This window comes from Stegostoma tigrinum, chromosome 7, assembly GCF_030684315.1.
Source record: "Stegostoma tigrinum isolate sSteTig4 chromosome 7, sSteTig4.hap1, whole genome shotgun sequence".
NCBI classification, from domain to species: Eukaryota; Metazoa; Chordata; class Chondrichthyes; order Orectolobiformes; family Stegostomatidae; genus Stegostoma; species Stegostoma tigrinum.
The window spans coordinates 69,359,072-69,385,975 of NC_081360.1; the positions used below are offsets into that span (position 1 = coordinate 69,359,072).

General features: G+C 42.0%; 1 protein-coding gene across 2 annotated transcripts in view; it reads right to left on the reverse strand.

Moving 5' to 3' along the window:
* The window catches only part of LOC125453891 (inactive dipeptidyl peptidase 10-like), a 1,598,661-nt gene that overhangs the window by 670,954 nt on the left and 900,803 nt on the right, over positions 1-26,904 (reverse strand). For both annotated transcript variants that reach the window (XM_048534000.1, XM_048534001.2), the window contains exon 3: positions 7,488-7,583. In XM_048534000.1, the coding sequence (XP_048389957.1) occupies positions 7,488-7,583 (96 nt within the window). The remainder of the gene's footprint in view (positions 1-7,487; positions 7,584-26,904) is intronic.

Consider the following 26,904-nt stretch of genomic DNA (forward strand, 5'->3'; position numbering starts at 1 on the left):
GTTATCTCTGATGACTGCAACCATTTGTTGATTGTTTGGAAGTCCCATCTGGTTCACTTAATATCTCTGGGGGCTTTTGTGACGCAGTTGGTGTCCCAGCTTCTGAGCCAGGAGGCCCAGTTTCAAGTCAAATAACATCTCTGAACAGGTTGATTAGAAAATATTTGGCAATGTGGTAGTGTGACTGGGCTTGTAATCCAGATACCCAGTCTAATGCTCTGGGGAAAATGGTTCAAGTCCTATCATGGTAGCTGGTGTAATTTAAATTCAATGAATGAAGCTGGAATATAAAGTTAGTCTTAGTAACAGTGACTGTGACAATTGTCAGTGATTATCACAGTAAAATAACTGTTTCATAAATATCTTTGGGACTGCAGAAATGTGCTATCCTTACCCCACTTGAGGTTTACCTGTATCTCCAAACTCATAGCATTGTGGTGATTATTAACTGCCATCCAAAAGTGCTGAGCAATGAATGAAGTTCAAGTATAATTAGAGATGGGAAATGAATGCTGGCCTTGTTAGCAACAGTAAAAGTTTCTACGGGCATGTAAAAAGAAAACAGCTAAAGTAAGTGTGGGGCTCTCAGATGATGCAAACTGGAGAACTGTATTGGGAGAAACAGCAGAAAGTGATTGAGAATATCCTACATTGTGTTGTGTAGCACTACCACTCTTTTAAATAGGATAGACTTTGAACAGCTCTAGTAACTCAATAGTGGACATTCATAAGGTACTGGGCTATCAACTACTGGAGAATGGTACTCCCATACAACTTGGCATATCAATCATTCTATAATGAACAAGTGAAGTGATCAAACCGAATTCAATGAAGAGTATAGGATGGCATGTCAGATGCAGCACAAGTCACACCTAAAATGAGGTGTCAACTTGATAAAGCCCTAAAATAGAACCAATTGCATGCCAGGCTGCATAAACATCAAGTGATAGACAGTGTGAAGCAATTCTACCATAAATGGATCAAATACAAGCTCTGCAGTCATGTCATTTCCAGTCATGAATAGTGGTGGAAAATTAAACAATTCATTGGTACTGATGGCTCCACAAATATCCCTACAATTAACATCCAGCAAGCTGAGCACCCCAATGTAAAAGGGAAAGCTGAAATGCTTATAACAATTTTCAGCCAGAAATGTGATGTGGATGATTCATCTTGGTCTCTTCCAGACATTCCCAGCATCACTGCTGCCAGTCTTTAAAAAATCCAATTTACTCCATGTGTTATCTAAAATGTATTGGATACTGTAATGGCTATGGTCCCTGACAACATTCTCCCAATTGTCCTGAAGACATGTACTCCAGAACACACTGCACCCATAGTCAAGCTGTTCTAGTACAGCAACCACACTGATTATTATAGGTGCAAAAGACACTTTACTGTTCACTGTGTCAACTGGACTGTTATTTGGTTCTTGTTACGTTGATACAAATCCTCCAATTCCCTCAGATAATGCTGAATTTAACAAAAACTCACAGGATAATGAGTTTGTACCAGAGATAATGGGAACTGCAGATGCTGGAGAATCCAAGATAACAAAGTGTGAAGCTGGATGAACACAGCAGGCCAAGCAGCATCTCAGGAGCACAAAAGCTGACGTTTCGGGCCTAGACCCTTCATCAGAGAGGGGCATGGGGAGAGGGTTCTGGAATAAATAGGGAGAGAAGGGGAGGCGGACTGAAGATGGAGAGAAAAGAGGATAGGTGCAGAGGAGAGTATAGGTGGGGAGGTAGGGAGGGGATAGGTCAGTCCAGGGAAGACAGACAGGTCAAGGAGGTGGGATGAGGTTAGTAGGTAGGAAATGGAGGTGCGGCTTGAGATGGGAGGAAGGGATGGGAGAGGGGAAGAACAGGTTAGGGAGGCAGAGACAGGCTGGGCTGGTTTTGGGATGCAGTGGGGGGAGGGGATGAGCTGGGCTGGTTGTGTAATGCAGTGGGGGAAGGGGAGATTTTGAAGCTGGTGAAGTCCACATTGATACCATTGGGCTGCAGGGTTCCCAAGCGGAATATGAGTTGCTGTTCCTGCAACCTGTGGGTGACATCCTTGTGGCACTGCAGGAGGCCCATGACGGACATGTCATCTGAAGAATACCCCGCCCACGGCAAAAGCCGACGGAACCCCACCCACGGTTGACGACCTAATTGCTCCGCCCACAACCTCCACAGCCAGCAACCACAGAGTACACAGCCACACTGAGCCCTGCTGAATCTTCACCATCCCTGCAGACCTCCCATTGACTGAGGACGAACGGTCAGATCTAAGCAAGGGGCTCACCTTTGTCCCCCTACAACCAAACATCAACGAATACCAGTCACGCGTGGGCATAGAGCAGTTTTTCCGCCGCCTTCACCTCCACGTTTACTCCTTCAACCGGGAGACTAACCCTCTCTCCACTGACCCCTTCACCCTCTAAGACAAGTCCTCCTCCTGGACACCACCCCCAGGCCTCCTACCCTCCCTCGACCTCTTCATCTCCAACTGCCATCGAGACATTAACCGCCTCAACCTCTCCACCCCTCTCATACACTCCAACCCCTCCCCTGCAGAACGGGCAGCCCTCCGCCCCAACCCCAACCTCACCATCAAACCCGCAGACAAAGGTGGCACAGTGGTAGTATGGCACACTGACCTCTACATTGCCGAGGCAAAATGCCAACTCTCCAACACATCCTCCTAGCGCCCCTTTGATCATGACCCCACACCCGAGCATGAAACCATCATCTCCAACACCATTCATGACCTCATCACCTCAGGGGACCTCCCACCCACAGCCTCCAACCTTATTCTTCCCCAACCCCGCACGGCCCGTTTCTATCTCCTTCCCAAAATCCACAAACCTGACTGCCCTGGTCGACCCATTGTCTCAGCCTGTTCCTGCCCCACCGAACTCATCTCCACCTATCTGGACTCCATTTTCGCCCCTTTGGTCCAGGAACTCCCTACCTATGTCTGTGACACCACTCACGCCCTCCACCTCCTCCAGGACTTCCAATTCCCTGGCCCCCAACACCTCATTTTCATCATGGACGTCCAGTCCCTATACACCTGTATTCCTCATGCATATGGCCACAAGGCCCTCCGCTTCTTCCTGTCCCGCAGGCCCGACCAGTCCCCCTCCACCGACACCCTCATCCACCTAGCCGAACTCGTCCTCACCCTCAACAACTTCTCCTTCAATTCCTCCCACTTCCAACAGACAAAGGGGGTGACCATGGGCACCCTATGGGCCCCAGCTATGCCTGCCTCTTTGTAGGTTACATGGAACAGTCCCTCATCCGCACCTACACAGGCCCCAAACCCCACCTCTTCCTCCGTTACATTGATGACTATCAGCGCCGCCTCTTGCTCCCCAGACGAGCTCGAACAGTTCATCCACTTCACCAACAGCTTCCACCCCAACCTCAAGTTCACCTGGGCCATCTCCAATACATCCCTCACATTCCTGGACCTCTCAGTCTCCATCTCAGGCAACCAGCTTGTTACTGATGTCCATTTCAAGCCCACCGATTCCCATAGCTACCTAGAATACACCTCCTCCCACCCACCCTCCTGCAAAAATTCCATCCCCTATTCCCAATTCCTCCGCCTCCACCGCATCTGCTCCCATGATGAGGCATTCCACTCCCGCACATCCCAGATGTCCAAGTTCTTCAAGGACCGCAGTGGTCGAGAACGCCCTTGACCGTGTCTCCTGCATTTCCCGCAACACATCCCTCACACCCCGCCCCCACCACAACTGCCCAAAGAGGATCCCCCTCATTCTCACACACCACCCCACCAACCTCCGGATACAACGCATCATCCTCCTACACTTCCGCCATCTACAATCCGACCCCACCACACAAGACGTTTTTCCATCCCCACCCTTGTCTGCTTTCCGGAGAGACCACTCTCTCCATGACTCCCTTGTTCGCTCCACACTGCCCTCCAACCCCACCACACCCGGCACCTTCCCCTGCAACCGCAGGAAATGCTACACTTGACCCCACACCTCCTCCCTCACCCCTATCGCAGGCCCCAAGATGACTTTCCACATTAAGCAGAGGTTCACCTGCACATCCACCAATGTGGTATACTGTATCCATTGTACCCGGGGTGGCTTCCTCTACATTGGGGAAACCAAGCGGAGGCTTGGGGACCGCTTTGCGGAATACCTCAGCTCGGTTCGCAATAAACAACTACACCTTCCAGTCGCGAACCATTTCCACTCCCCCTCCCATTCTTCAGATGACATGTCCATCATGGGCCTCCTGCAGTGCCACAAGGATGCCACCCGAAGGTTGCAGGAATAGCAACTCATATTCCGCTTGTGAACTCTGCAGCCCCATGGTATCAACGTAGATTTCATCAGCTTCAAAATCTACCCTTCCCCTACCGCATCCCACAACCAACACAGTTCGTCCCCTCCCCCCACTGCATCATACAACCAGCCCAGCTCATCCCCTCCCCCCACTGCATCCCAAAACCAGCCCAGCCTGTCTCTGCCTCCCTAACCTGTTCTTCCCCTCTCCCATCCCTTCCTCCCATCTCAAGTCGCACCTCCATTTCCTACCAAACTAACCTCATCCCACCTCCTTGACCTGTCCGTCTTCCCTGGACTGGCCTATCCCCTCCCTACCTCCCAACCTATACTCTCCTCTCCACCTATCTTCTTTACTCTCCATCTTCGGTCCGCCTCCCCCTCTCTCCCTATTTATTCCAGAACCCTGTCCCCATGCCCCTCTCTGATGACGCGTCTAGGCCCAAAACGTCAGCTTGTGTGCTCCTGAGATGCTCCTTGGCCTGCTGTGTTCATCCAGCTCCACACTTTGTTATCTAGGATAATGAGTTTGAAGGCTTTGAACTATTATACATACCAGTAATTGGAAAAGATTTCTTAATACAAAGGACTTTGTCCAGCCATAAACTTTAAAAAGCTTCAATAACAAGGTCTTGTTATTGAAAAGCAAACATAGAGAAACTGAGATAATGAAGTGTGGAGCTCCTAAGATGCTTCTTTTGTGCTCCTAAGATGCTGCATGGCCTGCTGTGTTCATCCAGCTCCACACTTTGTTATCTTGGATTCTCCAGCATCTGCAGTTCCCATTCTCTCTGAACATAAAGAGAAACTATTGGTTTGGCATGAGTGCAGAAGACCAGCTCATGACCAAACTCATACTGTCCGGATTCAAAGTTACTGCAGTCATAATACAAATGAGAAGTCAGTCTAGTCACAATGTTCTCAGACTTACAGAAATCCTTTTATCCATTGATGCGTGATGATAAGCCTAAAATGGGCTTGCAATATTCAATGAGCTTACTGCAGAGGCTGAGTTTTGCAACCATTGAACTGAAACGTTTTGGATGAGAAGCAATCAATAGGCTATTACAGACAATGTGCATTAAATTGTCACTTATCTTCAAGTTTCAAAATGTTGAGAAGCTTACAAAAATAAGAGTCAAGTGCACTTGATCAGATGGAATTGTCAGCTGGAAGGACTACCATCAATGCACACTGGAAAAATTACAATAACAACACATGTACCTGATACTAAAATGTACAAACATTGAGCAGTGCCCTTAACAAAATATCAAAGAGAATCTTCAGATCCTCCAATTATTTCATTTTTGTTTTTTTTTAACAAGGACAAACAACCGACTGTGACTCTTTCAAACTTCGCTATAGTTTCTCAGCACATTATTTGTGTATGGAATGGAGATTTATCTTAACTGATGCACAGAGAGATCTGTGTGTTCAGATTATTGTACCCTGAAGGTTACAATACAGGTCGATAGAGTGGTGAAGAAAGCATACTGCACGCTTTCATTCATTGGACAGGGTATTGAGTACAAGAGTTGGCAGGTCATGTTACAGTTGTATAGGACTTTGGCTCGACCACATATGGAATACTGTGTACAGGTCTGGCCGCCACATTATCAAAAGGATGTGGACGCTTTGGAGAAGGTGCAGAGGTGGTTCACCAGGATGTCGCCTGGTATGGAGGGTGCTAGCTATGAAGAGAGGTTGAGTAGTTTAGGATTATTTACATTAGAAAGACGGAGGTTGGGGGTCGGGGTGGGAGGGGGGAACCTGACTGAGGTCTACAAAATCATGAGAGGTATAGACAGGGTGGATAGCAAGAAGCTTTTTTCCCCCCAGAGTGGGGGACTCACTTACAAGGAGTCACAATTTCAAGATGAGGGAGGAAAAGTTTAAGGGTGATATGCGTGGAACGTTCTTTACACAGAGGGTGTTCAGTGCCTGGAACGCGTTTCCAGCGGAGGTGGTAGAGGCGGGCACAATAGCATCATTTAAGATGTATCTAGACAGATACATGAATGGGCAGGGAGCAGAGGGGTACAGATCCTTGGAAAATAGGCAACTGGTTTAGATAGAGGATCTGGATCAGCGCAAGCTTGGAGGGCCGAAGGGCCTGTTCCTGTGCTGTAATTTTCTTTGCTCTTTCTTCTTGTTCTTAAACAGACTAGGGTTTTTTGGATCAAATAAGGAACAAGACTGGCTTGGTTTATTTTCTTGAAACTTCAGACACTCTAAAACTCTTCACAGCTAATGAAGTACTTTCTGAGTATAGTCATTTGGGTCATGGAGGGAAGCATAGCACCTCACAATGAACATTATAAGGTTTTACGAATTGCAGTAACTGGGCAGCTGTTTTGGTGATGTTTGCTGAGCAATAAGTGTCAGTGAATGCACCATGGGAAACCTCATAAATAAAACAAAGAACTGTGAATGCTGGAGATCTGAAATAAGCAAAAATGTTTTTAAAAAGATGAAGCATCGATGCCCGAAACATCAGCTTATGTGCTCCTAAGATGCTGCTCGGCCTGCTGTGTTCATCCAGCAGGTCTAGCAGCATTAGTGGAGAGAAAACAGAATTAACATTTTGAGTCCAGTGACCGTTCTTCAGATCTTCCAATGGGAAATTTTATGTGGTTCTATGATGTGTACTGCAGCATCTTATAAGCCCATTTCAGAGGGACATGGGATCTCATTCGACATCTTACCGGAAATACAGAACTGCTGACAGTGCAGAATTTGTTAACGGCTTTGGTATAATAATGTGATGAAATTTCTGAATGGGATTTGAACTCAACGTATGATTTAGAAGCGAGAATACAAACACTAAAATAAACATAATAATTGCCAATGCGTGTATGATCAAGCTTGATTACAAATCCTTTCTCTGTCCTGTAACAAGATAGCCTACATGTAAAAGTATTCTAACATTGTTCTTTCAGATACATTGTGCAATGTATCTACTGACGTGGTTCTTTCAAACGTGCAAATTGAGATACTAGCACAGAAATTTGATCTGAATAAAACCAAACCTTATATATCCATTTCCATAATCTGTTCTTAAATATGTTAAGAAACATAATGGGTATTTCATAAATTTGAACAGTGAAAAAACAGTTTTACAAATTGCATAAAAATGGAAACATTAAGAGTTACCACTTTTTGTATATACCTTTGATCCATTTCACTTCTGGGTCATGTATTTTGAAGTCGATTTTGAACAGGTCATCCAAGGTTAGTCGAGCATCTGCTGTTTTTGACGTATCATCTGAAGTAAAATAAATATCATGGCAATAAGTTACATTTCCATAACTTATAAAATAGAACAGACAAAGTAAACACAGTATGTAATTTTGATGGATTTCCTCTGTTGCTACATCTGGAATAATATTTTACATTATCTCTAATATATGTAAGCATGTATTCGATTTATATCTGCATTTTTTTTCAAACTATTCTAAATGATATAAATTTTGATAGTGGCCTGGTATTCTTTTGAGTAAATCAAATCCTTGCTTCCAGTGATTAACATTTAGGAATCTAGGAGAACTAGAAGGATCTATGCAATTAGTTCAAAGATGTAACTTTCAGTCATTATTGTGAGTATTTAAAATGGTGTAGTCCACATAAAAAGCAATCCTCCTTAAAAATGCAACTTTCATATTTTTCTAATGTTGTGCAAGATTCTACTTAACTTGAGAGTCAGTGTGGAATTGTTGGGCTGAAGGGCCTGTTTCCACACTGTAGGTACTCTATGAATGGATTCTATGAGTTGTTATGGACCAGTCCAAAGCAGCTTCAAATATAATTAAGGAGTTAATCTAGACCCTAACTTTTATCTTATGTAAAGGCAAGTACAAGGTGCTATGTTCCAGGTGTAACTTAATTGGCTTGACTACTTGGCTTTAAGAAAAACATGCTTTATTCTTACTTTACAGTTAAAATACAAACAAAAGAAAAAAAGAATTGATATAACTAACTCTAATGGATAATGTAACAGAATAACACATAATCTAACTACTAAATGCCAACATTTCCAATATCGGAGCAACCTATAAACACACCCTTGGCAAAGGCAAATTCAGTAAAATAGATTGTCTCACATGTAATATTTCTTCAGTCCATGAGAAAAGAACACTGAGAGAATATTATAGTAGACAGGTATGGCAGTTTCCATAACCAACTTCAAAACCCCAAAAACTGCTGAAAGCTGAACTAAAACCCTGGTTCTGTGTGATCCTCAATCTATTCATTCATGGTGCTTCTATTGTTCTGACTTAAAAAAAAACAAAGGCTCACCAGCTGTTTATTTTATTGGCTTGGAAGAGAGAGCTCTGCACTTCTGGCTCAAAACCTCTTTTCAAACAAATAAGGACAAACTACACCTCTTAAAGCCATAGTACCATCAGACTATTCACAGTACATTTCCTCTATGCTAGTGAGACAAAATAAATAGGGTGACACTTTTATTTTCTACTTCTGCTGTTCCTATTTAGTCAAAAATATGATTCCAAGCAGCCTGCAGCTTATTATTTCAACCCTCACTCCTTTTTCTACCCTAGGTTCTTTTTCAAATCTTTTGTCTTTAAGACTGTTCCACCTGCCTTCTTCACTATCCTGCCTACCTGGAATTCCAATTCAAGGAAATATGAACCTGCACTCCAAAGTCTCTTTGTTTAGCAACACTCCCCAGGAACTTCCCATTAAGTTTTTTGAGTCTTGCCCTGATTTTCCCTACCAAAATGTAGCACCTCACATTTATCTAGATTAACCTCCATCTAATGCCCCTCGGCCCATCTGATCAAGGTCCTGTTTTATTCTGAGGTAACCTTCTTTGCTGGCCACCACACCGCTAATTTTGGTGAAGTCTGCAAATTTACTAACTGTAGGTTAGGGTTAGGGCTAAGAGTTGAATCCAAAATTGGGTTAGCAGGAGGTGGTAGAGTGATGGTCAAAGCTTAGTTCATGAGTGGAAGCCCATATCCAGTGGCACATCACAAGATTTGATTCTAGGTCTCTATCTATTTGTAGTGAACATTAAATGATCTTAATGATTGTTGGAGGATGATCAGTAACCACTTAGGTGACAAAATTTGCTGCTGTGGTAAATGGACTAAAGCATAATTTAGATGAGCTGGTCAAATGGGCTCAGTAGTGGCAAATCAATTTAATCCTGAAAACCATGATATGAAGCATTTAAGGGAACCAACAAGGCAAGTGAGCACACAATAAATGGTAGAATCTTAGTAAGTACAGAGGAATCCTAATAGGCATGTCAACAGTTCTTTGAAGGCAGCAGGGCAAGGGGATAAGGTGGTTAAAAAGGTATTGCTAAACTCATGAGATGCGGGCATCATTAGCAAAGCCAGCATTTATTGCCTATCTGTACTTGCCCAAGCACAGTTCAGAGTTAACCACATTGTTGTGGGTTTAGAGTAACATGTAGGCCAGAACAGTTAACGACTGCAGTTTCCTTCCTTAAAGGACATTAATGAACCAGATGTGTATTACCTGTCAACAAAGCTTTCATGATTAATGTTAGACTCAATTTCATATTTTTATTAGATTCAAATTTCACCATCTGCCATGGCAGGATTCAAACTCCGATCCCCAGAACATTGCCTGGATCTCTAGATTAATAGTCCAATGATAATACCCTTAGGCTATCACCTTCCCAGACACTTGCCTTCATTAGTTGATGCATAGTGTACAAGCCCAGGGTGGTTTTAGTTGAGCTGCATTAGCTAAGCTACAGCTGGGGCACTGTATGCATTTCCATTAACCACACTGCAGAAAGGATGTTAGTGATTTTCAGGGGGTGCAGAGGAGCTTCTTCAGGATGTTGCCTGAATTGGAGCTTGTCAGCTATGAAGACAGGCTAGATAGTGTGAAGTGTTTTCCTTTGAGCAGAGAAGGCTGAGGGGCGACCAGAATGAGGTGTTTAAATTAAAACAAGAGTAGGTAGGGTAGATAATGAGAAACATTTCTACTTAGTTCAGGGTCAGTAACCAGGGGCATAGAATTAAGGTGAGGGGGAAGGATGTTTAGAGGGGAATTTCAGGAGAAATGTTTCTACCCAGAGGGTGATGAATATCTAGAACTAACTGCCTGCAAAGGGTGGTTAATATGAGAACAGTGAGCTTTTTGTTAAGAAGTATTCAAATAAACAGTATGAAATATGTCTATTAGACATGACTAAAAGCCATGTGCTGGAAAACAGGATTAGTACAGCTGGTATTCGGTAAACAGGACGAACACAACGGGCTGAAAGGCCTCATTCCATGTTGCAGAACTCTATTGTACTTGATCATGTTCATAGAGAGTAATTATTTTTCTACTCGATAGGAATCAGGAATGAAGGGACAAGATCTTAAAATGGAGAAAGGCCATGCACAAACAAAATCAGGAAGCTTTTTTTATTACATTATAACTGTTTGAAATTTGGAACTCTGTCCATGAAATACAGTGGATGGTAGGACAACTCTAGCTTTCAACGATGAGATGGACTTTTTTTCTCGTTGCAGACCCTGCAGTATATGGAAATCTTTCTCACTATCTACCCTTTCTATTCCCCTCATAATTTACACACCTCAATCAGGGACCCACCCTCCTCAGCCTTCCCTGCTTGAACAAAAAATATTCCAACCTATCAAGTAGTGAACGTATCAATAGATTTGGAGGGAACTGAACTTGAGGTGCTTATCCAAACTGATTGATTGGAAGGGTGCATTAGAAACAAATTTCTGAATGAGATGCACTTTTTTTAATGTTGCAATGTAAGGCTACAGCAACTTAATGAGAGAAGGAAAGATGTTTTCCAGTGGAGGATCTCATAGTTTTGACAACGAAATCAACCCTCAGCTATGATTTGAAATTAGGCAATCAAGTTGCACTTCCAAATTGCACCTAGATTACTGGGTCGTCTAGTTGAACCAACTGGTATTTAAGAAATCTGATATATGATCAGGCCAAACGATTGCACCAAAAATCTGCCAAAAAATGTATCATGAAAATTTATGAGAATAATGGCTCCTCTTGTTAACAAAGGAACTTTATACAGAGGAGAATAATGCATTTTTGAATACATAAATTCCAAAAATACTCATTCTCTTACCAATACACTGTGTACATAAGGCATTATTGTGCATGCATAATTTTAAAATAAGATTAAATATTATCTGTTCTCTACAATCAGCACACAGCATAAATATAACACAAGACATATTTTAATACACCCCAAAGTATGAATTAAATATGTTTTCAACTAACATGTTGCTGGATGACTTAACATACTGCCAGTAATTAGTTAAGAAACAGCGAGTTGGAAAATTGAGTTTTTCACTCCAGTAATACTTGCTGCATGAAGAGTTTTAATAGCCACTGCCTGAAAGTAAGATCGTAACGCCCATAAATTTTAAGTTTATATCCTAGGAGATGTTAATGCGTTTGTTATTAACTTTTATTTTGATCCCCTACTTTTTTTCTTGTGCCTTTCTGTATTGCATTCTTTTGGTAATTTTCTCTTCCCTTATTAACTCCTGTGTTGAAGGTTCCATGTTAAATATTCTTGCTGCAGAAGGGCGGTTTCTATTTTCCACATGTTTATTAACTGTAAAATCTAGCATTTAGGAGAGTGTAGGCACCATTGAATGCATCTTCCTGTGCAATCAGAGCCCATAGGGCTGTGTAGTCTTTTTTCTGAAAGGTGAAGGTTTCTTTCAGTAGACAGATTCACAATGTTATTAACTGATATTTTTATTGTTATATTCTTAAAACAGGTAGAACTGTGTTAGGGTTAAAAATAAGCATTCCAGTTCTGAAGACATTTACACTTGGACAGACAAAATTGCTCAAATTTAATTTAGTTCATGTCTTCTCTCTGCAAATTAGTGTAACACTTTATGTAGACAATGTCTAGATTCTTTTCACGCATTAAATTTGGAGTGGCAACCTGGTGTGAAATAGCCTACGAATGGCTTTTTTTGCCACCTAATAGGTGATGCTATGTTTAACTATCTCCCCAAATATTAATTTGGAGAAAGTTATAAGATTAGTGTTAGCATTTTTTCTATTTATTCCATTTTTATTCAACACTTCCTTTTAATGCCATGATGAAGAAACAGATGTACTAACCTATGACAGGCTCTGTATCATATACATGCATATTAGCCATTACTATATTCATGTTAAATTTCTGCAGTGTTTCAGTGCAATTTGTGTTTCTTAAGGCTTCCATTGCAGTTAAGACGAGCTAGTAGGTTGATTAGAAATGGCCAAGGTGCCATATAAGAAATACGATCCAATGCAGCTACTGGGTAAAATTTATGCTTGAGTTATGGACTGCAGGACCAAAAGGGACACCTTTTTCCTTCATGGAAGTTTCCTGTAGCAATAAAAACAACTGGAAAAGCCACTCTTAAATGCACAAATTCAAAAACATGAGGTACCAAATTGAGGCAATGAAAATTGACATAATTCATCATTCACATGACTGGGTTTTTTGTTCTAATTATTTGTGGGATGTGGGCATCGCTGGCTGGCCACATTTCTTGCCCATCCCGAGTTGTCCTTGAGAAGGTGGTGGTGAGCTGCCTTCTTGAACCACTGAAGTCCGCCTGCTGTGGATTGAATTTCTGCAGTGCATCTTGTAGATAGTACACACTGCTGCTCTTGAGCATTAGTAGTGGAAGGAGTGGATGCTTGTGGATGCAGTGCCAATCACACACCCAGCACTTTTTCCTGCAACCATAGGAAATGTTATACCTGCCCACACACCTCCTCCCTCAACCCCATCCCTGGACCCAAGAAGAATTTTCACATCAAGCAGATGTTCACCTGCACATCTGTTAAAGAGGTATACTGCATTTGCTGTACCCGTTGTGGCCTCCTCTACATCAGGGAAACCAAGCATAGGCTTGGTCACCACTTTGCAGAACACCTATGCTCGGTTTACAATAAACAACTGAACATCCCAGCTGAGAACCATTTCAACTCCCCCTCCCATTCCTCAGACAACATGTCCATCTTGGGGCTCCTGCAGTACCACAATGATGCCACCCGAAGATTGCAGGGCCAGTACCTCATATTCCGCTTGGGAACCCTGCAGCCCAATGGTATCAATGTGGGCTTCACCAGCTTCAAAATCTCCCCTCCCCCCACTGCGTCCCAAAACCAACCCAGCTCGTCCCCGCCTAACATGTTCTTCCTCTCACTGTCCATCCTCCCTGGACTGACCTATCACCTCCCTACCTCCCCACATACACTCACCTTTACTGGGTCCATCCCCGCCTCTTTGACTTGTCTGTCTGCTCTCCACCTATTTTCTCATCTATCCATCTTCTATCCGCCTTCCCCTCTCTCCCTATTTATTTCAGAACTCCCTTCCCCTCCCCCATTTCTGACAAAGGATCTAGGCCCTAAATGTCAGCCTTCCTGCTCCTAAGATGCTGCTTGGCCTCCTGTGTTCATCCAGCTTCACACCTTGTTATCTCAGATTCTCCAGCATCTGCTGTTCCTGTAACTTCTGCGCAGGTGCTGCTTGATAGTACTGTTGATGACACTTCCATCACTTTACTGATGATCAATAGTAGACTGATGGGGCGGTAATTAGCCGGGTTGGATTTGTCCTGCTTTTTGTATACAGGACATACTTGGGCAATTTTCCACATTGTTGGGTAGATATCAGTGTTGTAACTGTACTGGAATGACTTGGCTAAGGGAGCAGCAAGTTCTGGAGCACAGGTCTTCAGTACTATTGCTGGAATGTTGTCAGGGGCAGTAGCCTTTGCAGTATCCAGTGTCTCCAACCATTTCTTGCTACCATGTGGAGTGAATCATATTGGCTGAAGACTGGTATCTGTAATGCTGGGGACCACTGGAGGAGGCAGAGATGGATCATACACTTGGCACTTACAGCTGTAGATTGCTGGGAATGCTTCAGCCTTATTTTTTCAACTATGTGCTGGGATCTTCCTTCGTTGTGGATGGGGATATTTGTGGAACCTCCTCCCTCAGTGAGTTGTCTAATTGTCCACCGTCATTCATGACCAGATGTGGCAGGACTGCAGAACTTAGATCTGATCTGTTGGTTGTGGAATCGCTTAGCTGTGTCTGTGACTTGCTGTTTTTTGCTGTTTGGCGTGCAAGTAATCCTGTTTGGTGGCTTCACCAGGTTGATACCTTGTCTTCAGGATGGTACATATGATCTTACATCAACTATCCAAAAGTGAACATTAGTGCAGTTGTTTTGATTTAGGTCACAACATTTGGATGTTCACATATGAAACGACCTGACACTAACATATTTGAGACTGGTTGTGTTGATGCTTTTAAATCCATGTATTTCCTCTATTCTTCTGCCAATTAACAATGGGGAAAAGTGTCCTGATTAACAGCAAAATGGAAATGCATCTGTTGAAACAAAAAGTACCATCATGCTTATCAGTTCTTGGGATGATGCCTAGAATTAGGCCGAGTAATGTGTTTTTCTTAACATGATATATTATGAAGATTTGCTCAGGTGCTAGCTTTTTATTCTCCAGGACACATAACTAATTGTAAGCACAGTCATGAGATACCAAATGATATCGAAATGTCAAAACTCAAAAAAAGGTATGTCATACTGTGTTAAATTAATGTTTGTGCCTAGAAATATCTGGACATACAGCAACATCATATTGGATATGGTCAGAAATTGATAGAGGAGAGAGGATTAGGTTTGTGGTGTAGGGCAGCATAGACACTGATGACCTCCAAATGTCAGAGTCTGGGAATTAATGATTTCTTTCAGGTTTCAGTTTAGTTTTATCCCATATCATGTTCTGTCAGTGTACTAAATACAGGAGTTAGTGTATTTATTCTCTGGAAGTAACTCTCTGTGAATCCAAAGGATTGCTAAGTGACATAAATTTCAACTTGTGTGATGAAGGTCATAGATTTGAGATCTTTGCTTTAATAGTATGGCAGTAGCAACAACATGCAAGAGTTATTGAGCTACCTCTTACTTTTAATGACTAAAACATGATTTTGTGTTTCTAATATTGCTGACGATCATCTAACATTTCAGCCTTAACTACACATTGTTTGCAGATCTTGTAACAACTTTCAAAGTAGCCACTTACGTTAGGCTAATGTTGATATTAACTACTGACGAGCTATACCTGACAAATGTTAGGAGTACAGTTTTACACTAGTAGGTGTGTTGAGTAGTTTTATATAGCCTCTCTTGAAGCCGTCAACATTGCAAATAAAATGGACTGCTGGGCCTCTGTGGGGGACAGTTAAGTCCCTGATCATCATTGTCACATCTCTGAACAAGCAGCTCTCAAAGTCACTACTTAACCTTGACAAAGATGCAACAGAATTCTTTCTGGATGCTTCTTCTCTGACTTGTCAGACTTGATTTGGGAAGTACAGAATGTATCTTACTGCATTTTGTCAAGGTATGATATCGTGTCAAATTATTTTAACGATTGCAGTAGGCTTTGAACAAGTTAAGGGGAGCAATACAGGACAAAAGAACAAAGGGGTGCCAATTTAAGACTGAGACAAGGAGGAATTTCTTCCCTCAGAAATTTAAGTGTTTTTGGAACTTCTTATCACAGAGAGCTATGGGGACTGAGTCCTTGTCTATCTGTAAGGGAATCAATTATGGGGAAAGGGCAGGAAAGTGGACATGGAGAATAGTAGATCATCCATGAACCTATTGAATGGTAGAGCAGGCTTCAGGGGTTTTCTTATGCTATTATAACTTTCTTTGTTCCTTATTCTACAGCAGGACATTGGCCAACATATTAGAGGTGGCATTGTTGCCCTGAATATCTGATCAGTACTCCGATTATGTACAGAGATGAGAAATGAACATGCAGGGTATTGTGGGTATCATTTTGGGAACATGTAAACCTTTCTTCTCCTGCTCATGTTAGAGAACTAGAGGGCAACAGTCAGTTTTCTGTGGTTGAGTTAAAGACAGAATGTCTGGGTGAGAGAAACCAGTTAATTCTGGTTAAAAATAAAAACAATTGAAAGCCAAGTCTGGGGACTGTGTGGAAGCTTCAGCTTGGTGATTATCATCCAGATAACAGTTGTCTGCAACTTTGATCTCATAATTTAAATTTAGAAAGGACAGTTGTCCTGTGAAATGAAATGTTTCAGTTTCTCTGGGGTATTTATTAAATGAGGACATATCAATTGAAATAGGTCAGCTTGTAAGTTTTGTTTCTTATTAATAGGAATTGTACAGAAGTTCATCAACTTTCATTGTAATGTTCATATTTGTGAAATTTTGAAATTTTAATTTGATTATTTTACAATGCCATATCTTCACCAGTGTCATTATTTATTTCACTTCTGTGAAACCAGCAATGAATTCATGCTGAACTACATCACTTTCATCCCAATGGAAATTCGTTACTTCTGGATGGATGTTGTGTGAAAAGATCAGGGCCTAAAGAAGCATCTGGGCTGGAAGATCTGGGTGCAATGAGAGGACTGAAAATGGGAAAGCAGCAACTGATGGAGGTATCTGCCCATAATAACCTGTCAGCCTTCCCTTAAATCAATCACCAGAACCACTCCTGACATCCTCCCACTAACGTTCAAATTGAGGCAGAGCAGGAAGCAGCTCTCACGTAACAATAATTGACAACTTCAGTCAGGAGTGTGACAGAACATTCCTCAATCGCCTGGATGAGTGCAGTTCCAACAGTGCTTAAACATCTCGATCCAGGGCACTTGACTGAATGTTTATGGATTTGGTCTCAGTCTGTCCATCACCAATATTCAGAAGCAGCAGCGTGTATCAGCTACAAGAGACACTGCAGAAAGTAACCACGGTTCTTCATAGAATCATAGAATCCCTACAGTGTGGAAACAAGCCCTTCAGCCCAACAAGTCCACACCAACACTCAGAGCATCCCACTCAGACCTATCCCATATAACCCACCTAATCTACACAACCCTGAACACTTAAAGCAATTTAGCACGGCTAACTCACCAAGCTTGCACATCTTTGGACTGCAGGAGGAAACTGAAGCATCGGCACACAGACATGGGAAGAATGTGCAAACTCCACATAGACAGTTGCTATGAGTGCTAGCCACTGAGCCATGGTGCAGCCCATGTTTGGCTGCTCCCTGGCAGGGGATTGAGCCCTGGTCTCCCCTGTGACCAACGGGGATACTGACCACTGAATTTAGCTAGTCCTTCCCAAAAAAAATCATACCCACAATTTCCCTTAAAGCCACTCACCATCCTGATGTAGAACTATATCACTGTCTCCTTCATGTCACTGAATCAAAATCTTGGAACTCCCTCCCTAGAAGTATTGTGGATTTATCTACACCAAATAGAATGCAGCAGTTCAAGAAGGCAGCTCATCACCAGCTTCTCAAAGGCAAACAGGGAAATACAATAATCACTAGCCCAGCCAGTGTCACTCACATCCCGTTACATTAAAAAAAACCACGTTAAAAAAATCCTCACATTAAAATAAAACACTCTCAAGTTCACCAGCAGCATTTTCTTCAAACTGCACAATGCTTTGGATAGTCTCCAGACAACTTTGCCATTCCCAGTGAATTTATACATTTTTTTAATATATGAAAGGTTACCTTTTCCCAATCCCAAAGGATACCTTACTACTCTCAAAGGCATTCAACCATCACTAAAACAGTTAGCTGACTAGATCCTAAGGATCTGCCTCCTCAACAGGAGAGAAACACAGAACATCATTTCAGGACTCACCCCTCACACCCCAAAACACTTATGTTCTCGCCATATATATCCAAGCCAATGCAAGCAATCAACTGCCCTCTATCAAATCCCAACAGCCTCTCATGACACTCTGTGTCAACTTCATACCAAGTCAAGTGCTTATTTTCATGCACAATTCTATCCTTTTCATCTACTATTCTAAAACATTGGGTGCAACAATACTCAAGAAGCTCAACATTATCTCAGGCAATGGAACTCCAATTGCCATTTTCTATATTCTCACCCTCCATCACACTCCAGCATTGCTACAGCACCATCGGCAAGATGGTCTACAACAGCACATCAAGTCCCCTTCAAAACCACCTATTATATCCATGACCCCTACCATTTCAAAAACCAGGACAGCAAATAAATGGAAACACTACCACAGGCAAGTTTCCTTTCAAGTCACACACCTGGGGTCAGGGTAGGTGGGGAGTGGGAGTCTGAGTGGTTTTATGATATTGGGCTGGAGGATGCAGTGTAGGCATCCCACCACCCTGCTACCCCATTTTGTAACTGGAAGGTCGCCTTTCTCCACACTTAGGTCTTTGCTCACCATCTCCGTAGACTATCTAATAGTTTCTCAGTAGCATCCTGAGGGATGGTCCCTTGTTTATTCTGTAGCAATCAAGAAACCCAAAATCAGGAAGGGAGGGGCCCTACCTGAATCCATGTGTTTCTCTTTCTGGGAATCCATCAGCAGTCCTCATGGTAGGCTCCATAGTAGTACTGCCTGTTACTGGTGGCTCTGTGGGTACTGGCCAGCTGGTGGTATCTGATTAGCCAGAATCTCTCAAGAGAAATAATTCTGCTTTACTGAGGTCTTAGTCAGATGGGAGGCCCAGCTATGCTCAGATTAAGTGCCTGATTGGAATTAAATTCCGTGGGTCATCTTTCAAAAAGCAATGTAGGCTCTATCCTGCTCCCCACCCATCACTCAAAATTAACTGTTAGCCTATTCCTCTTTTCCTAGAAACTATTCTCTAATTATTTAATGGTTCCTAAAGACAAACACACAACACATCTGAGGAATTTTTCTTGCAGTTTGAAGTTAACCTCATCAGGCAACATTTTTCCTGATTATGAATAACTGTTCATCATAAATATAAGCACCCCATTTGATGGAATAGTTTCAGAACACAAAACAAGTACCTGAAGTGTTATCATTTTACTTGTATCCGAATCACTGATCTGCAACACTTTTTTGACCAGGCACATATGTTTGTTACTTTGGATCAGATAATATTCATGCAGATTTATGACATTAACTCAGTTTTATAATTAAATATTCATTTAAAATTTGATTTTCATAACTAATGGAGTGATACTTATGTGGAATTTATTCAAGTTATTTGAAATTCATCTTTCCATCATTTTCCAAGCAAAAATGGCAATAAACCAATTTCTTCAGCAATTTAAAGATATTAAGATTGGTAAGAAATCAAACTCAAAGGAAGTCAGTTTCTTCTTTATTTTGTGTTTAAATTAAAGTAATGTGCACTTTTGGGCTTGTAAGCTATTTATGACATTTTTTAAGAGGTATCACTGAGGTATATTTGAACAATGATAACAAAGTGTGAAGCTGGATGAATACAGCAGGCCAAGCAGTATCTCAGGAGCACAAAAGCTGACGTTTCAGGCCTAGACCCTCCATCAGAAAAGGGGGATGAGGAAAGGGCTCTGAAATAAATAGGGAGAGAGGGGGAGGCAGATTGAAGATGAATAGAGGAGAAGACGGGTAGAGAGGAGAGTATGGGTGGGGAGGTAGGGAGGGGATAGGTCAGTCCAGGGACGACGGGCAGGTGAAGGGGGCAGGATGAGGTTAGTAGGTGGGAAATGGAGGTGCGGCTTGAGGTGGGAGGAGGGGACAGGTGAGAGGAAGAACAGGTTAGGGAGGCGGCGAGCTGGGCTGGTTTTGGGATGCAGTGGGGGGAGGGGAGATTTTTAAGCTTGTGAAGTCCACATTGATACCATTGGGCTGCAGGGTTCCCAAGCGGAATATGAGTTGCTGTTCCTGCAACCTTCAGGTGGTATCATTGTGGCACTGCAGGAGGCCCAGGATGAACATGGCGTCTAAAGAATGGGAGGGGAAGTTGAAATGGTTTGCGACTGGGAGGTGCAGTTGTTTATTGCAAACCGAGCGTAGGTGTTCTGCAAAGCATTCTCCAAGCCTCCACTTGATTTCCCCAATGCAGAGGATGCCACAAGGGGTACAGTGGAGGCAGTATACCACATTGGCGGATGTGCAGGTGAACATCTGCTTGATGTGGAAAGTCATCCTGGGGCCTGGGATGGGGGTGAGGGAGGTGGTGTGGGGGCAAGTGTAGCACTTCCTGCGGTTGCAGGGGAAAGTGCCGGGTGTGGTGGGGTTGGACGGGAGTACATTGTCTGACATGTGGTGCAATGTTTCAGAATCACAATAAACAAAACTGTGCAAATTGAAAAAAAAACTAGTGCCTATACACACAAAACACGAGAGCTTGATTTGCTGGAGATTATGTGAAATCACATGAAATACGGAACAGGTAACAGAAATAATTTCTATTTTATTAGAAAATAAAATAGAATATTAAATATTTTATTAGAATAGACTTATAGACTTGCTTTTGTTACTTTGGAAACATATAGACCCATAGAGGGTATTTTTGTGGTATCATATTTTGCCCCAGTGGACAGATATATTGGCCTGTATGAAATACAATGCAGCTTCTGATGTGTCACCGTGACTGAAGCTCCCGTTAGAATCCATCAGAGCTAGACACTGTTAACATTGTACTGATAATTATTACAGCTCATGGCGTGTGCACACTTCCTCCAGTGTATGATGCTTAAAAAGGTCCCAGTCAAGATGGCTTCACAGACTATACCACTGGGTCACATTCTATAAGATAATAATGATGATGATATCACAAGCATGTCTCTTAAAGATAAACTGTGTATTAGTGGTGAGGCAAAACAGAACAGTAACAGGTAGTAAAGGTTTAAAGTTAGACAACAAATGGCACAGGGCTTTTTGTCCTTCAAATGTAGGTATTTAGAGAGTCATCAATTTGAAATTTTTGGATAATTAAATGAGTGAATAAGCTAGATAAATAAGCTATTTCTTTTGCTGTTGGAAGTGCAGAACAAATGAGCATTCAGCAATGATATCAGGACTCTGGAACACTTTCCACCTGCTGTATTAAAAGTTGGAAGACCTCAACGGTACATCACTATCTGATGTTTTGAAGCCATTACTTCTGGTGGCCTAGCAGGGGAGTATACATATCCAGTCATGGATGATTTAATAATGGAAACATGTTCCAGTTCCTAATTGGATCAGGACTTTCCATCTACGTTTTTGATTTTATAATTGTAAAGATTGATGTAAATTTTAAACCAGTCAAATGCAACTCCAAATTGCACAATTATCCACAAAGTAAATTCATACGGGACTAGAAATAAAAGAAAAATAGTTGCTGTAGTCCTAGAGGGCTACTCTCTCATTTGAGAGAGATTACTGGTCTTGGCTTAACCTAAGGGACACCACGCCTCAGGCAAGGCATGAGGTTCAGAAGGGGGGGTCTTCATGGCCATCTCCGTCATATGAGAAATGAGCCTGTGCTGTTTAGCAACACTTTGTATCACAAATTAGCCTACAAATTGATTCAACTGATGTTCATACAAGTCTATTGTCTACATTGGAAGATCAAATAATTATTTCAATGATTAGAATTTTTAAAATATTCTATTAATATGTCATTATCACAAATGGGTACAAATTCACCAGTGAAAAGTCATGGTTACAACGGAGCCACGTGACAGCAGAGGAGGACGCGGTACTCAGTACAATAAATTATATTACAGATGAAATTAACTCTTGTTTATGCCATGACACTTTTTAATAGCATTAGATACGCATTCTGAACCAAGATTATATTTCAATTCCCCTGTTGACAATTCCAAAGGATATTTACATCACCGTGACAATGGAGTAGAATTTTTTTTTAAATCATGTGTCTGAAGTAGCAGTAGCATAATTGTGAAACTGTTTTAGTGGTGTGGGGGTTAATGTCCTGTGCTACAGAAAGTGATGTTTTAGACAAGATAGTGAGCAACTTACAAGGAAAATCTCATTAGATTTACTCCTTCAGGGTTTCAGCCAAATCAGGACGGCATCCTGAAAGCATGCCAACAATATATTTAAATATTACTCTGAAAATTTATAGAACATTGTAAGACTCTAACCACCACTTCATCAAATTGTCTTAAAAGTAGAAAATGCAGCTAAATATAAATAAATATATGTCTGGTCATCAAATCGTATTTAGCATGGATTGCAAAAATAAATATACAAAATTTACACGGCATATTTGATTTTATTTTGAAACTATTATTCCAGTCTATACTTTGTTAATAATTTTTGTGTTTTTTTGGATTCACTCATGGGATGTGGGCTTCACTGGCTGATCAGCATTTATCATCTGTCCTTGGTTGCCTTGAGAAGATGGTGATAAGCTACTTTCTTGAACCGCTACAGTCCACATACTGTAAGGTGACCCATGACACCCTGAGGGAGGAAATTCCAGGATTTTGACCCAGCAGCAGTGAAGAAACAGTGATATATGTCCATAAGCATAACAAGTGGCTTGGAGGGGAAGTTGAAGGTGGTGGTATTCTTATGTGTCTGCTGCCCTCGTCCTTCTAGATGGGAGTGGTTATGGTTTTGGAAGATGCTGTTTAAGGATTTTTGGTGAATTTCTGCAGTGCATCTCAGGTCCCACTAAGTAGTTCCAAGTTGTGACCCAAATCCTTTAGGTGCGTGGCTAAAAGGGCAGGGGATTGGAGGGGACAGAAATACTGTAGACAGGACAGAGAAGAAGAGGAAAGAAAGCAAAAGGAACAGGGAACTGGCAGGCAGAGTGGAGCTCTGAATGTAGTGACTTACCCTGCTGCCATCTTGCCAGATTAGTATTGTTTTATTATTGGAGATAGTCACTGTCTGACATTTGTGTGGCATAAATGTTACTTGCCACTTCGTAGCCTAAGCTCAGTATGCCTTCTGGATATTATCTAGATCTTGTTGCATTTGAGCATGGACTACTTCAGCATCTGAGAAGTTGTGAATGGTGCTGAACATTGTGAAATCATTGACAAACATCCTCACTCCTGACCTTGATGGATGGAATGTCACTGATGAAGCAGCTGAAGTTGATTGAGCCTAATACACAAACCTCAGGAACTCCTGCAGAGATATCCTGTAGCTGAGATGACTGACCTCAAACAAACATAACCATCTTCCTATGCGCTAGGTATGTCTCCAATCAGCAGAGAGTTTTTATTCTTACATGGGGTGTGAGTGTCACTGGCTAGGCCAGCATTTAGTGCTCTTCCTTAATTGCCCAGAGGGCTGTTAAGAGTCACCCACATTGCTGTGGGTGTGCAGTCACATGTAGACTAGACCACCAGACCAGGTAAGGATGGCAGTTTCCTTCCCTAAAGGACATTAGTGAACCACACAAATTTTTTTCTGAAAATCGACAATTGATTCACGGTCATCATTAATCTCTTTAATTCTCGACTGTTTTTTTGTTGAATTCAAATTCCACCATCTGCCATTTGATACCCATTGATTCCAGTTTTCATAGGGTTCCTTGATGCCATACTCAGTCGGATGCAGCCTTGAGGTCACTGTCACCTCACCTGTGGAATTCAGCTCTTTTGTCCATGTCTGATCCAAGGTTATAATCACATCAGGAGCTGAGTTGCACATGCAGAACCCAAGCATTATTGCTGAGCAATATCCACATTGATCAATTGATCAATCAGTGGAATTTTACTTCATATAGTAATGATCAAAACAAGTTGGAATTATTCCTGATTTTTGTCAAATTTGGATATTATTTGCATAGCCCATATTTATTGGCCATGCCTAAATGATAATAAGATGGTGACATCAAGCTGGCATCTTCAACCATTATACTTCATGTTGTGAAGATATCCCACTGTGCTCTCTGGCAGGAAACTCCAGTAGCCAATAACAATGAAGATACTGCAAAACGTTTCCAAGTCAGGATGGTACATAAGATGGTGAAAAACCTCTTGGTGGTGTTACTTCCATAAACCAATTGCCCTTGTCCTTCTAGGTAAAAGTCACTGTTATGCTGTTGAAAAAAACACCTTGGCAAGTTGCTACAGGGTATTGTGTGTGTTGTGTGCCATTGTGTCACAGTGGTGTGGGAAGTGAATGAGTGTTGGTGCAGCGATACTCATCCAAGCAAATGGACAGTATTCAATCATATTCCTATCTTGTCCTTTATATAAGGTAGACATGCTTTAGAAAATTTGGAAGTAAGCCACTCATCATGGGAAACCCACCCTCTGACCTGTTTTTGCAACCAAAACATTTATGTAGTTGATCCAGGTAAGTATCTTTTCAAGAAGGACCTTTCAATTTGACAATAGCAATGACATGAATATTAAGGTGATTGCTTGGCTCCCTCCGACTGGAGGAAGTCATTGAATATTACTTGTATGAAATGTATGGGATGGGGTTTAAAAACAGGGAGGCTATCCTGCAGCTGTATAGGGTCCTGGTGAGGCCACATCTGGAGTACTATGTGCAGTTTTGGTCTTACTTGAGAAGAGATATACCAGCACCGGAGGGGGTGCAGAGGAGATTCACTCGGTTGATTCGAGAGTTGAGACAGTTGGATTATGAGGACAGACTGAGTAGACTGGAATTCATTGGAATTCAGAAGAATGAGGGGAGATCTTATAGAAGCTTATAAGATTATGAAGGGAATAGATAAGGTGGAGGCAGGGAGGTTGTTTCCACTAGCAGGTAAATCTAGGGCTAGAGAGCATCACCTCAAAATAAAGGGAAGCAGATGTAGGACTGAGGTCAGGAGGAACTTCTTCTCCCAAAGGGTTGTGAATCTGTGGAATTCCCTGCCCAGTGAAGCAGTTGACGCTATCTCACTGAATGTTTTTAAGGCAAGGCTAGATAAATTTTTGAACAGTAAAGGAATCAAGGGTAATGGAGGGCAGGCGGATAAGTGGAATTGAGTCTTAAAAAGATCAGCCATGATCTTATTAAATTTTCGGCAGGCTTGCGGGGTCGGATGGCCTACTCCTGCTCCTAGTTCTTATGCTCTTATGTATGCTATTAACTAATTACCAGCCAAAATATGGATCTTATTTGGGTCATGTTGCATGTGGGCATAACATGCTTGGCATCTTAGAAGTTTTGAATGCTTCTCAATGTTATGCAATTATCAGCAAACCTCCATGTCTCCAAACTCATGACACCAGGAAGCTTTCTATGAATAGTTGAGACACTACCCCTTGAGGAACTCCCGCAGCAATGTCTTGAGCTTAGATCATTAGGTTTCAACAAGTATAATTATCTCCTTTTGTTCCATATATAGAACTTGGCCAATTAAATGCAATCTCCACCCCATCCTGTCCCTGAGTTTTGTCAACCCCTTGATGTCAGGTAGTACCAGTCACATGTTACCAACAACTCTCACCTCATTTTTGGAATTTAGCATTTTTGTCCACAACCGGATCAAAACTGTACTGTCTCAGTAATACAGAATGACTGCAGCAAGGACACCATTCAGATCATCATATCTGTGCTAGGTCTCTAAATGATTAATCATTTATGTGCAAATTTTCTGCATTTTTGCCATAACCCTGCACATTCTTTCTTTTCAGATCGCAAGCCTATTAAGTGCCTCAATTGACCTGTTTTCATCACACTAAGAGGCAGCTTATTCCAAATCCGAGCTTTTTGCTGTCTCCCCTCAGATCTCCCATTTCTTTTTGTTTCCAAGGATCTTAAATGTTCCCACTTCCTCTAAATCCTTCCATCAATAGGAACTTCTTTCCAATCTATTTTGTCTAGATCTCGCGTTGTGTTGCATACCAAATAATCCTAAAGGAACCCATGATGAGATTTGATGAGCAGATTATGAGAGGATAAAATTTTAGGCAAGCTTTTCCATTGCTTTATTGATGATTGAGTTTTAAGATACTTGGGAATTTGCCTGGGAGCTAGACAGGGCTCATGCTGAAAGGATATCTTTCCTCATGGGGGAGTCTAGAACTAGATGTATAGTTTCAAAATAAGGGTCTCCCCTTGAAGACAGGAACGACGAGGATTTTCTGTTCACATTTGTAAATCTCTTGTCCTGTGAGCATTTGGTCCTAGTCACTGAATGCATTCACAGCCGAGTTCACAGATTTGTCCTTGATAAGGGAGTCAAGCCTCAAGACGGGCAGGCAGAAAAGTAGAAAAAAGCCACTTGAAATCACCCATAACCTTAAGACTGAAGGAATGGCTGAAAGGCCATTTTGGCCTTGTCTTGTTCCTATTCTTATGTTCCTATGTTTTCATGGATTGGACATATCTATGCAAGTCTCCACGCTGTGCAATTGACACCAGTGTTGAAGCTGGACTGAAGAAAACCAGATTTTTCTTTCTCATCACCTTCTGCAGGCTCAGTCTGGCAGTTATGTCCTTGAAGACTGAGCCAAACTGACCAGTAACAATCCAACCAAGGAGATCAATATTGACAATTGTACAGTGTGGAGCTGGAGGAACACAGCAGCTCAGGCCGCATCAGAATGGAAGGAGAGTTGATGTTTCAGGCCTGGATCTTTCATCAGATATCTTTCAACCAGGCTACATTCCACATCCTTAGTAAACATGTTATCGGCTTCTTCTAAGTATTATTCAACAGAATGGAGTGCTAGCAAGGCAGCTGAGGAAAAGAGATTGAGGGTGGTAATCAACAGGAGGTTTCCTTGCTCATGGTGGTAGAGGCTTGGAACTTTTTTCCACAAATGAC